General features: G+C 35.3%; 1 protein-coding gene across 12 annotated transcripts in view; it reads left to right on the top strand.

The window, feature by feature from the left end:
- Positions 1 to 17,617, top strand: part of SNTG1 (syntrophin gamma 1) — a 222,200-nt gene that overhangs the window by 160,227 nt on the left and 44,356 nt on the right. For 11 of the 12 annotated variants that reach the window (XM_087961717.1, XM_087961721.1, XM_087961719.1 and 8 more), the window contains 2 exons: positions 14,711 to 14,827; positions 15,343 to 15,414. The exons of the other annotated variant lie outside the window; for it this stretch is intronic. In XM_087961717.1, the coding sequence (XP_087817843.1) occupies positions 14,711 to 14,827; positions 15,343 to 15,414 (189 nt within the window). The remainder of the gene's footprint in view (positions 1 to 14,710; positions 14,828 to 15,342; positions 15,415 to 17,617) is intronic. 12 annotated transcript variants of the gene reach the window in all.

Below are 17,617 nucleotides of genomic sequence, written 5' to 3' on the forward strand. Positions count from 1 at the left end.
AATAGGACAGGGACGGTAGGCACGTTGGTGCGCTTATGCACGCCCCCTGTTGGGTAGAGAAGGGAAAGAGAGATTGAAAAACTGGCTGAGATGTCATGGAACATTGAAAATGAAGATGACATGATCATAGTAGCAGCCCAGCAGTGAAACCTGTAACACAGAAGCAGCTTCAACTTTACCAAAGTTCATTCCCTCGGGAGTCATGGTTCCCAGATTTTGGGCACATTCTAAAAGATAGTCCATTTGAGGTACCTTGGTTCAAAAAAATAAAAGACCTATGATGCACCATTTCACCCAGCTGAAGGTCATAATAATGAGAGGGAGAGGGAGAGAGAGAGCATGAAAGGCCAGGTTGAAAAGGCCAGTTAAAAAAGGAAATGTCTATTGTATTCAGAAGGGAAAAGGCTTTATTAGACAACATGAAGGTGACATATGAGGGCTTTTATATTTGGCTTGCCAAGTTAGGACACAAAGCACAGGTATGTTAGTTTTCTTGGAATACATCACTCCTGAGCAGCTGTTTATCAGTAACTAAAAAGGTCAGCACATGGGAGAGATGGAAGTAGTTGGAAAGGCAGTACATTTGAAAAATTACCCAGATTTATGTAAGAGGCCCTTCAGAATAAAGAGACTCACAACAGCATCAAGCCTAGGTTTTGAATTATCTCTGCCTAAAGTTTTTTTTTTTTTTTTTGTACTATGTAGAGCTTCAAATAATGTTTATTGCTATTCCAGCATCTTGAAATTGGTGGTAAAGTTCTAACTTTAACTCTGATCAAAAGACAGTCAATGTGTTTACATCATTTAAATTTCAGTGTCTTCTGAGATATGAATGAAGACTGTATGTTCTCTTTCCTAACTTCATTTCATGCTCTTAAAAAGGGAGAAAGAAAATAGAACTTTTCTGAATTTCTTTTCTGAACTGAAAATTTGTTTTTGTAGGTTTTCACATTCACACTACCAGAAGGTTTATGCTGTTAATCTCAAAACATGTTTAAAAAAGGTTTGTCTTTAGAATAAGGCAATGGCTTAAATAAAACTGTAATAGCACTTTGATTTTCCTGGTATTTATTTATCAAAGGAAAAACAGGTACACTTGAAAACAACAGGAAAACTGAACAAGCAAACACACTAAAGGTTTGTTCTAAAAATGGCCAACCAACTGCCCTAGTCTTCCAGAAAATGGGCCTGAGAGGGAATCATGCTGCACCAAAACTTGTTCACTCTGACTTCATGAATTGGTCCAACCTTTTTCAAAGCTAGTGAAGCTGATAGCCAGCACTACAAGTCAATTAATTATTTAGGCCTGCAGCATCCAGAAGTGTTGGGGTTGAGAGGAGAATGTGTCAAGAGAGAATAGACTGAAAAAACAGAGGACACATTCATAAAATATTCTTTTAGGTATTTTACTAGACAAAAATAATTTCATTTTTTTGTAACTGTTGATGTTCAAAATTCAAATTCTGCATTCCCAGACTGACATGTATTGAACATCTACATCTAAAAATACATTTGTCCTGCAACCATCTGTTATCAAAGAACACAGTGATCAGCCTCATTGTGAAGAGGAAGGCACAAAGCTGAAACAACAATGCTAAGTATGTATAAAAATACATAGGGGAGTTGGATTAAATTAAGCAGAAGTGTACACCAGGGTGTCAATTATGCAGTGATAATTCCTACATATTGCATTGTCAGCTGTCTGCAACTAAACATTGATTGTTCTGCATAGATGGGAGCTTGGGACTGCATTTGTTGTAAAGGCTTTGTTTATGAAACAATAGGATTCCTGAAAGAGATTTGGGAGGTGAACAAATGAAAAAAAATCATTACTATTTTAGATTCTTTTGAGAAACCATAGGACTTCAGTCTGTGATCATCTGTGGGGTTCCTTTGGAAAATGGTATATTGCTGTCTCCTTTGCTCTTATTAAAATATGTGCAGCATAGACATGATAGTTTTTTTAAATTGGATATTTATGAACATACTTGGGAAACAGGTTCTACCCACCTGCATATTTCAGTACTGGAACATAGAAATGCTGTAGGAGCTGCAATGAGACCTGTAGAATTAATTTTAGGTCATGGTTTACTGAACGTATTGTAGGTTTTGATACATACAAGTTGTATTGTTTTTCATGATAATATATTTTATAGTCAGCAACAACCAGCATTGTTTTTCATGATAATGTATTTTATAATCAGTAATAAAAAAATAGAAATTTTTAGAAACAATTGCTTATTGATCATCTTTGATTATTCATTAGACACTGAGTTTATCTACAAAACCAAATATCAGACTCTTATTTGCTCTTTAAGATGACTTTTTAAAATATTGGGGTACAACTGCATGTCAGGCAAAACTAACACTGAATTGTGTCCTTTAGACCAGTGGTCCCCAACCTTTTTGTACCAGGGACCGGTTTCAAGCAGAAAATTTTTGCAAGGACGGGGGGAGGGGGGAGAGAGAGAAGGAGGGGGCTTTTCCTGTCGCCGCAGCTATTCCGAAACGCCCGTTTCACCCCACCCCGCCCGCCCGCTTAATCCACAGTGTCCTTGCTTCTGCCTGCCTGCCTGCCTGCCTTAGTTTCTGGTTGTTTGGGAGCAGCTTCGGCTGAGAATAATAACTATTCGCCTCTTTACTCAGCGAAGCTGTTCCGATTCAACCATTAACGAAGGCAGGCAGGCAGGCAGAACGGAGCACTGGGTTGAGCCATGCAGCGCGGGCGGGCGGGCGGGCGAGCGGACGGGTGGGGGTGGGGAGAAACGGGCGCTTCGGCGACAGGAAAAGCCCCCTTCTTTGAAGCAGTTTCTTCCTGTGCTGGTGGAGGAGCGAGAGAGCGACTGAGAGAGCTGACCCAGAGAGAAGGACAGGCTTCGGTTGCTTCCTCCCTCCCCTTCTTTCATTTGTGTCCTTGATCCCTGATCCCAGCAGCATTCACCGAAGGTGAAGAAAGACGCCATTTTTTTAAAAAAATTATTTATGCCCGGTAGAGAGTGCTCCACGGCCCGGTGCCGGTCCGCGCCCGGTGGTTGGGGACCCCTGCTTTAGACTGTTGCCCTTTGTAAGGCTTCTCTCTTATAATATACGGTGAAATGTTATTTTTATTTGAAATTTTGAAATAGAAGGGAAAGTTCCAGTAAAAAATGTTATTTTGAAAATCATTTTATTGCTGTATAGATAAGCTTTTAGAATACCTTAGAGAAGAAAAATAATTTTGACATTCTTAATATGGTTTGAAAGCAATCTGGCATTATTTTACTTTCTCCATATATTAAAGTATTGAAATCCTGTCAAATAATAATGAATACATTCAACCCAGTGCCATAAATCTCCAAATATATAGCCTAACATAACAGCCATGCTGTTTATTGTAGGAGCTGCAGGATAGAAAAACTATCAGTGCCTTGAGTCGAAGCAATTTAAAGTCTGTCTTATTGACTAATGTGTGAAATATGGTATACATGCATCTTATAGTTTCATCTAGCTTATAGAAATTATGGACTTTATATTTCTTGATATTTACATTTGGCCCATATTTCTGCTGAGGCAGGTTTTCTTACTGACAGTAGAAGTAAGATGTATTTATAATTAAAGAATCAACAATAATTATTTTGATAAATATAGTTAAATATTGCATTTTAAGAACTTTACTTTGCTAGAGATGCACAAATGGACCCTTCAAATCTTCAAAGAACTTGTTCACTTCAGCAAAGAATCAAAGAAGCATGCCCTCAGAGCTGATTTCTGAAGCAATGTGGTTTTTTTGGTTCATCCAAGTTGGTTTACTCTGGGCTGTTTATAGCCCACATCAGTATACTGTGGCATTCCAAGAATGGAAGCGGTTTTCTATATCTGTGTAGTATCTATACATAGGTCTCTTCCAATGTTTGTGCTGGTGGAAAAGGTGAGAATTCTCCTTATAGCATTTGCTGAAAGATGTAGGAATATGGTGATGTAGAAGGCTGGATATCTCCTCAGAAGAGAAAGATCATAAACACCAGTACAATAGAAGCATACTATTTTAGATATCAGTCTTCCATTTAAACATCCTCTTTTTTAGAAAAAACTGATCAAAAATAACATTAGTGAACAGAAGCTTTGATCAAATTTTCCCCACTCAAATGGGATGTGTTTTTTATTTTGCTACATTATGGTGATAATATTTACTCAAAAATAAAATTGGGAAGAAACAGAGGAGGGAAATTCTTTTAAGAAATGTGGCCTGTATAAATAGATTAATAATCCTGTGCATCTTTTATTTGTCTGAAAAGGAAAGGCACAATAAATATTCCATAATACAATTCCATGATTTTTCTGGAACTGAAGATATATATTTTTCACTTAAGGAAAATATTGATCAAGAGAACATTCAGAGTTTATACCTTGCCGTATCCATGTCTAGAGTAAATAATCTCCTTTACTTTTTGCTTGTGACAATAGAACAGAAAGTAGTCTATGCATTTGTTCCTAGTGAAAATAAAGATTCCTTGCATTATACCTCATGTGTTCAGAGACATGTTTTTCCAAAGCAAATTGCATTGTCTCTACCTCTCTCTCCATGGTATATAATCTTCACAGAAACAAAGCCAGGATATTTTTCTCAAGTTTAACAATGTAGGATTGTTGCTGATTTTCTGTCCTTCCAAATCAATCTCTCTTGCTCCGCTTAAAGGCTTCAGCTGACTTTTTATAGAGGCTATATTTTGAACATTTTCAGGCCATAAAAATATCACTGGTGTTTGTATGGGGGGTGATACTTTAGGGAAGTTCCTGTATCCTTAGATTCCAACAAAACTTTGTGCTGGGTATCACTATAGTATTAAAAAAATAATACCTGAATTTGCATTTCTGTTTGGGAGAAAATACGCTTTATCTAATAGGAAAAAGAATATATTAATTTTCTGGGTAGGAAAAGTGATAGTATTTAGTTTAATTTAGCTTTGTTTTTATTAAAAAGAATCAGTTCCACAACTGTGTCATTAGTTATACATCAGTTGATGGACCTCTGTCATAAGAGTAAATATGGTTATCTATTGTAAGATTATTAAAAAAACCTAAGAGGAAATATATATTAAATTGCCCAAAATCTCACAGTAGTTTTCTTTCTGGGTCTACATTTGCCTTCATGCTTTACCCTTAATTTTAATACTAATTTAGTATACTTTCAGTATATGTCAGGTTCTATCTTTCAAATATAAATTTGAAGTATAATTTTAAATTATTGATTCTGAAGAGGAAAGATATTATGAAATGTTCCACTGCCAGATGTTATCAGGATCTTGAAAAAAAATTAATAAGAAAGGAAAACAATGTTTTGGGGAGAGGAGAATTTAGCTCAAACATTAGAACAGTATTTTCTTTGATGAATAAAAGCAAATAAAGATGTTCTGGGATAATGTTGCAAAATCCAATCTGGGTCAGTTAGTAGAACTAGAGGTTTACTCTTCAAATATTTAAAAGTATTTTCTTTTGCAGTACACTGTACCCCACCCCAATTTATTTATTTTTTATACATCTGAGTGGAGCTGTTTCAAAAACTAGCATAGTTTTTAAAGAATACATAGAAAAGCATAAGTGTAAATTAGGGATTTACAAAATCAGAGCTCTTGCTAAGATAAACCAGAGACATTGTGAGCAATTAGGGGTCCGTGTTCACAATATAAATAAGGAACAATTAAATAGTTGAGAAAATTTGTTTTCAAAGTTTTTATGTGCTATTTACAATATGGGTATTCTTAATGACATTACAGTAAGGTTCTTTAATTTTAAAAAAGAAATATTCAGGTGTAAGCACAAAGAAACATATGCATATGTATGTATGTATGCATGTATGTATGTAAATATATATGTGAAATGTAAAATGTGTCTACCCATGAAAACATGCATTATCGAAAGAAATAATGACAATATGATGTCAATAATTATCCAATTATTTTTATATAAATAATAGTACAACTGCTAGCAATTTTGAAGAAATATTTGCTCAGTATTTATTTTGACATCAGCACACTGCAAAATAACATTAACTGACAGTGGCTTGGCTTTGTGTTCTTATTTTTACTCCTTATCAAAACCTCACAGCAAAGAATTGGTCACAGTTCTAGGTTTTCTGAGATGGCATTGATTATTGAAGCTTTTTTCCCCTGGGCTCACACCTAATTGTGTAATTATTATATTAGTTATATTGTTAAATGAAATGATCATTACCCAAAACTGGGAAGACAGCATTTTAATTTTTTGAGGAATGTTGTCTAGATTGGGAATTGAACTAACATGCGAAGGCAAACAACATCTTATTATTAGCTACTCAAGTTCCTTGTTGTGCTACTTATATATATAGTATGTGTGTGGATGACCTTGAGGGATGAGTGGAAGAGATGCTGCATAGGATATGATCAGACAAGAGAGAGAAGAACACAGCAATTGCTTCACCATAATTGATCAGGCTGCTAAAAAGAGACAGTGGGAAATGTGTACTTTCAGACTTGCAAGTTTTTGTTAATATAAACAAAAAATAAAGTAGTATTAGCCCATCTAGTTGTGTTTCCTCTCTGATTTATCTGGGATGCTAATACTCATAGTTCAATAAATTGTTTATATTTTACTCTTATATAAAAGAGTAAAATGAGAAAATATTTTCATCTCATAATAGCAGCATAATTATAATTAGTCTGTGTGTGCATAATCTAAAGTTTGAAAATTGAATTATATTTCTTGATTATTTTATCTACTTTCAGCTAGAAGCGCTGATTTCTCTTTGTAAGATAAATTATATCTTCTCTGCTCCATAATTACGTTGTCATTTTTATCTTATAACTTTATTGTCAGATTCAATTAACTTTGATGTTTATGTACTAGTTCTTTTTTTATACAAATTTGAATTTTAAAATATTTGAAGAGTGATATATTATAAGATGCAGAAACAGTAGATTTTTGCAGTGTTAATAATCACTGGCAATATGTTTTATATTTCCTTGAAGCAGATTTATCTGAGATCATAAAAAATTAATTAATGCATAGGATTTTTTGTCTGTCTCAAAATGCGAGAAAATAAAAGTGAGATTTCCAGAAGATATTCCCACTAAACATTAATTAGACTTAAACTTGAGGACATTTAGCTGGCATTTCTGGGAGTTGTAATTTCATAACAGAAAACATACCTTTTCTCAAACATTAATTAAAATGATTTTAAACTTGATTTTAAGCTTAAATGAAATAATTCACTCTGTTAATAGTATAACACAAGCATGAGGTAAAGGATATTTAGATAGATTATGTGGACACATTGTAAAGATTTGTAATTTTCACAGTACAAGCAATGGCTGAGTGATTTGTGCAGAAACAAAGAATACATACATAAGTCTTCATAGATCACAACTGCTTTGCAGTATTAATGACTAAAAAGCAAACTATTGTTGGTAGCTACAGAAGTTCATACAGTATTATTTAGCTATGTAGACATTAGCTATGGCTTTAAGTGAGTTCTGCAGGAAATTAAACACTGAGGAGCCTCACCCAAAACTAGCTTTATATCCAGTGCTTAGCACTAATAAATTATCTCAAGCTCAGTAAATCTTCAAAGCTTCTGTTTAGTCCTGGGTTAATTTATATTTTGCAGCTATGATTTTTACAATAGGAAACATTCTGCTATTGATTTTAGAGGAGAATGAAAGGAGGGTGCAACATTCTAATATATGATAAATCCTGGAATAAAGACTTAAAGAAATACAAAGCAAAAACCTGTATAAAATGACTCCATTGAAATTGATAAAGAAGTTCTATGTCCTTGAACAAAATATAGAATTATTTTGAAAGAAATACAGCGGGATTCTACTAGTCATAAATGAATGATAACATTTCTACTTATTAGAAATAAATCATGTGACACAGAGGTGGTATTCAGAAGGTTCTGACCAGTTCGGTAGATGAAATTTTGAGTAATTCAGAGAACCGGCAAAATTGACTGGAGATTTTACAGAATCCTTCTCCTACCATGCTCACCAAGGTATGCCCACAGAACCGGTAGCAAAAAATTTAAATCCCACCACTGATGTGACAGGTACTTGAGAAATATTTCACATTCAAAAAAGTTCGATTGCTTAAAATTAGACGTATATTAACTTATGAAGCATGAGAATATTGTTTAAGTATAAATAGTATATACTGCTCATATTGTTTGGGTGGCTTGTTTTTAATCTTATAAGATTCACTTTTGTAAGATGGGTGCCTAAATATAAATAATATAAATAAATATAATAAAATGTGAAAATCAGGTCCATTGCCATAATATTTGACCTACTTTATAATTCCATAGAGCATATTTTTTCTTATATTAGAAAGTTTGAGGTTTGTTTTGGAACTACAGCTATATTAATCATTTGAAGAAAATATTGTCAGCGTGACTGCTGGAGGGATGTGGTAAAAAGTAGTTTCTTGTTGTAAAGGTATCATCACTGATAAAAGTTGTGAGCACTTCCTTCTCTGTGCTTTATTTCATATACATGGATGAAATATAGAAAAAATGAGAAAGAAAGAAAAGTATCAAAAGGGAGATACATCTCTCTCTCTCTCTTCTCCCTCCGTCCCTTATCTACTGATTGGAAAAAATGACTGTGCAGCCAAAAGAGCGTAAAAGTTTTCCTGACACTACCAATAAATAGCTAGTGGGGTGAGAATATACTTCCATTCAGTAATTTTGAAGCTCAAGGATCTTTAGTGGGAGTGACAGAAATTACTCATGTTCAATCCTATTCCAGCCTTCATAAGAGGCAGCTGGTGAAATTCTTTAAGACAAAGATGATTATAGATTGGCTAGGAGGCCCCATCAGGTACCTTACAGCAGTGGCATGAAGAAAAAGTCTCTGACAAGAAAACAGATAAATTGAGGGTTATGTCATGTAATGGATATCAGATAGGGAAAAGATATTGTGTACAAATTTATAAAAGCACTGAAAATAATAAACCAGCAAATAATAAAAATAGCCAAGAAAATGAGCAGTTATGAAGCTTGAATTACATATTATAGGCAGAATCCAATTTCACTGAAATCAGAAATATTTTGGCCAATCCATCAGGAAGTGACTACAGGGAACCAGTCAACACCTGATAAAGGAGAATAGTAGAGTTCTGAAGGTAGCTATGGGACAACCCAAAGAAATACAACAACAATGCATATGGATAAAGGAGGTAAACAAGGGGGGGGAGAAGCTGAAATTTAGAATAGAATAGAATAGAATAGAATAGAATAGAATAGAATAGAATAGAATACTTTATTGGCCAAGTGTGGTTGGACACACAAGGAATTTGTCTTGGTGTAAATACTCTCAGTATACATAAAGAAAAGGTACATTCATTAAGAATCAAGAATCATAACATACAACGCTTAATGATAGTCATAGGGTACAATCAACAATCAAATCATACTAGGAAACAGTCAATATAAATCGTATGGATACAAGCAACAAAGTTACAGTCCTACAATCACAAGTAGGAGGGGATGGGTGATAAGGAGTGATGAGAAGATTAACAGTAATAGTAGTGTACACTCTGTAAATAGTTGAATAGTGTTGAGGGAATTATTTGTTTAGCAGAGTGATGGCTTTCAGGAAAAAACTGTTCTTGTGTCTAGTTGTTTTGGTGTGTAGTGCTCTATAGCGTCGTTTTGAGGGAAGGAGTTGAAACAGTTTATGTCCGGGATGTGAGAGGTCTGTAAATATTTTCACAGCCCTCTTTTTGACTCATGCAGTATACAAGTCCTCAATTGATGGCAGGTGGGTAGTAATTGTTTTTTCTGCAGTCCTAATTATTCTCTGAAGTCTGTGTCTGCCCTGTTGGGTTGCAGAACCAAACCAGACAGTTATAGAGGTGCAGATGATAGACTCAATAATTCCTCTATAGAACTGTATCAGCAGCTCCTTGGCCAGTTTGAGCTTTCTGAGTTGGTGCAGAAAGAACATTCTTTGTTGTGCTTTTTTGATGATGTATTTGATGTTAGGTGTCCATTTTAGGTCATGTGATAAAGTAGAACCTAGAAATTTGAAGGTCTCTACTGTTGATACTGTGTTGTCTAGTATTGTAAGAGGTGGTAGTATGGGAGGGTTTCTTCTAAAGTCTACCACCGTTTCTACGGTTTTGAGTGTGTTCAGTTCCAGATTGTTCTGGTTACCCCACGAGGCAAGCTATATAATAATTTAAAACTTGTATTAAAAGAAGACATGGTGGGGGAAAGGGCAAGAAAGATCAAGAATTGGCCAACATCACATGTTTTTTTACTGAAACATCTGACTGATCTATACCCACAATTGCTAAGGACTTTAGTAACATACTGCAAGAAGGTGAAATTGAAGATTGGTTAACCTCTAATAAAACCTACCTGATAATGAAAGTTCCAACCAAAGGAGCAGCACTAAACAATTACAGACCAATTACCTGCTTACCAAAGGAGCCATGGTGGCACAATGGTTAGAATACAGTACTGCAGGCTACTTCTGCTGACTGCCAGCTGTCAGCAGTTTAGCAGTTCAATTCTTACTGGCTCAAGGTTTACCCAGCCTTCCTCCTTCCAGGTTGGTAAAATGGCCCAGATTGTTGGGGGCAATATGCTGACTCTGTAAACCACTTAGAGAGGGCTATAAAGCACTGTGAAGTGATGTATAAGTTTAAGTGCTATTACCAACAACTTTTAAATTATTTACTGGCATGGCAACTGATGCAGTTCAATAGCACCTAGGCTTTTCATCTAAGCAGGAAAAAAAAACCCACTCAAAAAGCAACAACAAAAAATCGACACCTAATGGATAAGATAATTTTGGGAAACTTTAAGAAGGAAGATCACTTTGAATGTAGCTGTTCTGACTAAGCTCCCAAACATGACAAACTCTGTGTAGTTAAATAAATGTTCCCTTTGCCAGCAGCCTGGTCATAAAGTCTTTCTCTCACAGCAGGCTAACAAGTCTGTCCAGCAGACCTTCCCCCTGCCTTTTATCCCCAGAGCTTCGCTAGCAGCGGGGGCTCTTCCATCCCAAGGATCAGCCTATAGATTTCCACTGCTCTCCTCTCCTCTACCTTCTGTGCATCCGTGTGTCAGATACTGGAACCAGCTGTCCTCCTCTTCCTCATCAGCCACTTCCAGACCTGGGGGCTGTTGACTCTCCATCTGAGGGCTGATGGATGACCCAGGCTCCGCCTCTATTTCTATCTCTGACAGATCCATTCCATTTTCCCCCTCAGAGCTCTGATTGCCTTGATGCTGGCCTTGACTCCCACATCACCTCCTCATTTGATTCAGCTGCTGGAGGGGCAAGCGGCTGACAGGCCACAACAGTAGATTAATTGATTAAAGAAGGCATTTGACTCCTTATCACATGAGTAGATAAGTGCCTAGAAATAACAGGAGTCAGTAGAAACATCAGAACCTTTGTGCCAAGATTAATGGCACAATGGTAGACATAGTTGCTGTCATCATTTATCAGTGCTGATAAACTGCGAGAGGTTAACAACATCAAGAGAGAAAATTACCACTATCACTATTTGTTATTGCATTAATTCCTGGATCCACAATACTGAAAAAGAGAGGCCCTGGCTATCAAACATCAGTAACATCAGCCAGACTATTCCACCTCATTTACATGGATAATGTGAAGATGAGTAGATAATAAATACATCATCTGAAATAGAATTGCTTCTCAACATTGTTTAAATATAGAGTCAAGATCACAACTGAGTTTGGACTGGACCAATGTGCACCCATACCATTAACAAGAGAAAAATAGTGAAAACTGAAGGAGTCAAGGTGCCCTATGGAAATAATATCAAGACTCTAGATGAAGATACAAATATCCAGGCAAAATCAAACACACTGAAATCACAGAAAAGGTTAATAGTGAACACATCAGAAAAATGAAATCTTAAAGTCTAAACTCAAAGACAGAAATACTATCAAGGTGATTAATCTTTGGGCAACTCCAATCATTAGATATGTGGCTGAAAAGTGGATTAGACTGAAGCAGAAATAAAAGCCCTGATAGGAGGATAAGAAGAATAATGACAGTGAATCATTTACTTCACCCATGCAACCAAAGACCCTAGATAGGCATGAATTTTTGCAAGAACACCAGTTGAAGAAGAAAAAAGGGCATTGGAAGAATACCCTTCATTGTCTGAAGGACAGTAAAGAAGAGACACTAAAACTATTATGCCGTGAAGGTTTACTGAATACTAAAGAGACTACACTGGCCTGAAAGAAAGAAAGATCAAATGAAGAATAGAAAAGAGACATAGCAAGGCAAAGTATTACATGGCAAATAACTAAACTAGCAGGCCACACAGATAACTACAAGACCTGGCAATGGCTAAGAGCAGGAAAACAAGAAAGAAATAATTCTGTCTGCGTTAAAGCAAATGCAACCTTACAAGCAAATGCATACAAAGCCAGCATTGAGAAGACAGCAACAGGAAATGCCTTCTCTGCAAAGAAGCTAAAGAAATACCTTGTTGGACCACCTAATTAGCTGCTGTAAAAACCTGACTACAAACAATGGCAAGACAAAGTAGCAACAATGGTGCATTGGAATAAATACTATTTGCCTGAAAATAAGAACTGTTGGGACCATAAAACAAAGAAAGTAATAGAAAATGAAGAAGAAAATGGAGATCTTCTTATCTTTATCTACTCTGGGATTTTAAAATTCAAACAGACAAGCATCTGCTGCACAACTCTTCGGACATAGTAATTGTTGATGAGACAAAAAAGTCTGTATAGTGGACATGGCAGTATGTGAAGACAGCAAAATAGAAGAGAAAGAACTGGAGAAAAATCACAAAGTATACAGATCTGTAAATAGAAGTAGAATGATTGTAGCAAAAAAAGAAAAGTTAGTACCAATAGTAAAAAGCACCTTGTGTATAATTCCAAAACATCTGGACCACGTGAACACATTGGTATTGTGACATAATCACATCAATTAATTGCAAAAGGAAGCCTTGCTTGGAACACTTTATATACTGTGGTGGTACCTTCAGTATTATTAAACAGTAACATCTGCTTCTCCCAGATCCTTGGGAAAGACTTGATAGGTGGATAAAAATATCAAAGCCAGTCTAAACATTTGGCTGACTTTGTGACCAACCGTAGTAATCCATATACCTAGGTACCGTCATTATTTATTTTGTTCATTGACCAAAATATTCAATACTAACATTAATTTCTTGGTATAATATGATGCATCACTGAGTAAGTGAAATTCATAATTTTAATAAAAGGCAAAATTAATGTGAATCACAAATACACGGATCAAAACATCGGACCAGAAGGCTTTTTGAACCTTTTTGAGCCAAAAATGCTTTTTGACCTGTAATGTATAAATTTAGAGATGGAATTATTCTATGATGAAAGTTGCCAGAATAAGAAACTTTTTCAGAATTGAAAAATTAAAAAAAAATAGAAGAAAGTCAATTTTGGTGGAAGATGGAAGGGTTAGTGACTACCTGAACCTTAATAGTATTGATGGAATAGTAACTATGCCTGTGTTCAATATTTCACATTCATTTCACAATCTGGTTTATAATCTTCTCAGATTATATTTTAGTATTGTAAAATCATCCTACTGATTTTTAAAAATCATGCTACGATTATTTTGAAGTAATTTTACTTCGCCTTGAGTGGCCAGAATATGAATTTTATTATGGAATAGCAACAGAAGCTGAACCAAATGTATAGGATTAAATTCCTCATTTGAATTCTTGCTTTAGGAAGAAGCAAATAAATACTGTTTCCGGTATTTTGCATTAATAATTTGACTGTGGTTATGCAGTCTGAACCAGAAGTGCTTTTTTATGTTTATAAATTTTTAACCAAAGAATGGGTTGTGTGTAAAATCGCTCTTAATCTCACGATATAGACAGACAAGGGGATAATGTTTCAAAGGCAATTGCTATTAAGTTTCATGAATGTTTTAGTCCTGGGGGAAAGTCTTGTATGAAATATCATTGAATTTATACAGAATCAATTGCTTTGTTCTGTTTGATGATGGGCAGTGTTAGAATCTTTATCAAGTAAGTATCTTAAGCTCTTTCAAGAAAACCTACTTAAATGAACAACATTTCTTACTACCATATCAAATAGCCTGTTTTTAATCATTCATGGTTAATTTTACTTGTATATACTGGGTCAAAATGCCTTGTTCAAGATTGAGAAGCAGATTCAGTTTTCATTACAAGGTTAATAGGTACTTATCATTTAACAACTTGATGAATGACAAATATAAATTATTCAACAGCAGTTTCCTATAACAAAGTTGTCACCTTTGCAAGAATCACATAAGCAGTAATTTAAATCCCATCTAAGCATATATATTGCAACTTCGTCCTCATGGCATCATCCCATTAAAAACAATTTTCGTTTATTTTCCTTTTTCTTTCTTTTCTTTTGGTGAAAATGCCTACTAATCTCTGTATAGTTACAAACAAAGCTGATGCGAATTCAGAATGTGATTACTTACTGATATAGCATGACTCTGTACATTCATAATCACATATTGTATGCATAGGGATTTTCACAAGGTCTGATTTTATCCAGTGAATTTCCAATTTCCGAATGATTATGTAAATCGACTGTTAGGGTTCTAGTCTTCTTGAATATTCAATGTGTGTGTCTTTTATATAAATGATAATATGTAGAAAGTAAAAATATGCTGTTTTTTTATGCCAGATAGTCTACATGGGCTGGACAGAGGAACGGGAACAAGATTCTCTTCAGGACAGGATATACACACCAAAGTTTCTTGCACTAAGGGGTTCTTCACTTTATAAATTTTTAGCACCTCCAGTAAGTATCATTCTGGATCTTGCTTCATAATTAAATGTACAGATAGGGGGGGTACACTGATTTGGAGATTTCATGTTAACTCATGCATTTAGTATCAGAAAAAGTATGAAAGGATGACAGAGAAAAGGTAATGGTGAAAAGTCAATAAGGATAGCAGTAATGGGAAATGATTTATAAGTACAACTTTAATGGAAAACTGATCTGAAAATAGATCCTACTCATTTAATTTATATTCATAAATTAAAGAAAGTCTTTTTGCAGTTCTTCCATTTTCATCAGGAGCAAGTTAAAAATAGCTCTCTTTCTATGTACCAACTTCCAAGAATGGTACATTCAAAGCCAGAAATAATTCACATTAGATAGCAAAAAAAATCCCCATTGTTTTTTCTATAAATCATAGCATGCCTTCTTGCCATCTCATTGCATATGCAGGTGTAGGTGGGTTAGTGGAATTGTTTTTCAAAATTGTATGGAAAATAAGTGTAATTAGTTTTTTGTGTACATTTTTACTCAAGGTTACAACATGGGACTGGACCCGAGCCGAAAGAACATTTTCTGTATATGAGATCATGTACAAAATATTCAAGGTACGAAGAATAAAAATAAATTTTATTTAAATAATTAAAAAAAATAATGGCATAAATATAAAAGGATAGCTGAATTTCCACAGAAATGAGCACTGGGTGGAAATTAGGATTGTATATTGCAATATGTAATCCTAATTTCTTTAAGGTCATGGCAAAATAACCTTAGGTCAAGGGGAGGAGAACCCTAAAGATTTTGCAGATTTTGAACAATCTGCAATTGTAAATGGTATGAGGGAATGACTTTGGGAGACCAGAGGAAGAACCACAGACCAGATAATCATCATGCAAGAGCTATTTCAGCCCACAAAAAAGAGGGGACCTGGGAAACATTTCAGAAGTGATCCTCCCTGGTTTTCTGAAGAGTAAAAGGGAGGGGAGAAATATTTTCAGACTTGCAAGATCCTGTTAATGTAGCCTTACAATAAAGACAGAGCTACTATTCATAGTTGATGCTTCTTGTCTAGATTACCTTGAAGAGCTAACATGAGGAATAATGGGAAATCAAAGCAATCTTTTACTCCTTTGTTTTTATCCTAAGATTACAAAAGTCAGAGTAGTAGGTAGCTCATTTCTATATGCCATCCAACCCTTTTCCTTCTCAAGGCTATCGAAGCAGCAGTTTTTAAAGTTATATGGTCAGAGGTGGCTTTTCATATTAATAATATTCAAAAGTACCACACAGGTAGTCCTTGACCACAATTAAGCCAAAATTTTCCACTGCTAAGCAAGACAGTTAAGTGAGTTTTATCCCAGTTCATGACCTTTCTTGTCACAGTTATTAAGTGAGTCATTGCAGTTCTTAAGTCAGTAACACAGTTTTTAAGTGAATCTGGCTTCCCCGTTTACTTTGCTTGTCCGAAGTTCACAAAATATGATCACATGACCCAGAGACACTGCAACTATCACAAATAAATGCCAATTGCCAAGTACCCAAATTTTGATTATGTGACCAGAAGGATGCTGCAATAGTCATAAGGGTGAAAAATGGTCATAAGTCACTTTTTCTATGCCACTGAAACTTTGAACAGTCATTAAATGAATGGTTGTAAGTTGCAGACTACTTATAGTGTTAATGAAAGAAGTTTTAATAGTATCAACTATGAAGTTCAACTTGTTGTGGCCCATCAACAGCCAGTGGAGCTGGCAGCAGATTCGGACAGTGAAGAGATTGGGGATGAATATGGGCCAGTCCTGGAGTCTGGAGAAGGCTCTGATGAGTGTTCTGCATTGGAGGCAGAGATGGGGCCAGGGTTGTCTGACAGTTATTAGCTGCCTTCAGAGTTGGACATCAGTGAGGCAGAAAAACAACTGGAGCCTGTTCCCAGTGTGCACATGCATAGAGTTGCCAGATGAAGGGAACAGCTAAGGAACAAGGGACAACTTCAAAGTTAAGCCACAGATGGACAGTGAATGGCCCCTCCCAAAGGGAATAAAAGAGGAGTGAAAAGGGGTAGGGTTTTGCAGGAGACAATTAGTTCATTCCTGCATTCTTGCCAAGTATTGTGGTATCTGAAAGATATTGGCCTGGCCACTCTCCAAGCCTGATAAAGGTCTGTAATTGTGAACTATCTTGAAAGACTGTTGGCTGGGACTTTGCTTGAGAGGAATTCACTGTAAATTAAATAAAAGGGATTTATGAGGACGAGGACTCGGCTTCATGCTGTTGGGGAAGCCTTACATCAGAACACAACTATTCTTATTTGATATTTTGCCATCTGTGCTTTTGCATTTTGTGAAAACATAGTAAACTAGAATTTAACTACACTATTAAATGTACAGGCTTATATCAAGCAAATAAATACTAATAACTTATTTGGAAGATTTTAAGCTATTAGCCAGTGTTTATGTGTGCAAGAGTACTTCCATATACAATATTTCTGGAATTGTTTATGCTGAAGTACAACTGTGTTTCATAATATATTATCTCTGGAATTATATATGCAGAAAATGCTGTTTGGCTAATGTATTTTATTAAAAGTTGAATTCAGAATAATCTTTTGCTAAATGCCACTTCATGATATCTGGTGCTAGAAAAATAAATTTATATTTATCACAAAGTTATGATATTTTTACAGCAAGTGCTAGATAACTTTGCAAGTATTGGATCCTGGTAATTGGTCATTCAGTTCTGAAGTTACTTGTCAGCAACATGTTTATTTAAGTTTAATTTAATATTCTTTCCAATCTTATAAATAGTGTCTAG

This window comes from Notechis scutatus, chromosome 3 (assembly GCF_049901735.1).
Source record: "Notechis scutatus isolate UNSWTSFEM ecotype Mainland chromosome 3, rNotScu1.2, whole genome shotgun sequence".
Classification (NCBI taxonomy): Eukaryota; Metazoa; Chordata; class Lepidosauria; order Squamata; family Elapidae; genus Notechis; species Notechis scutatus.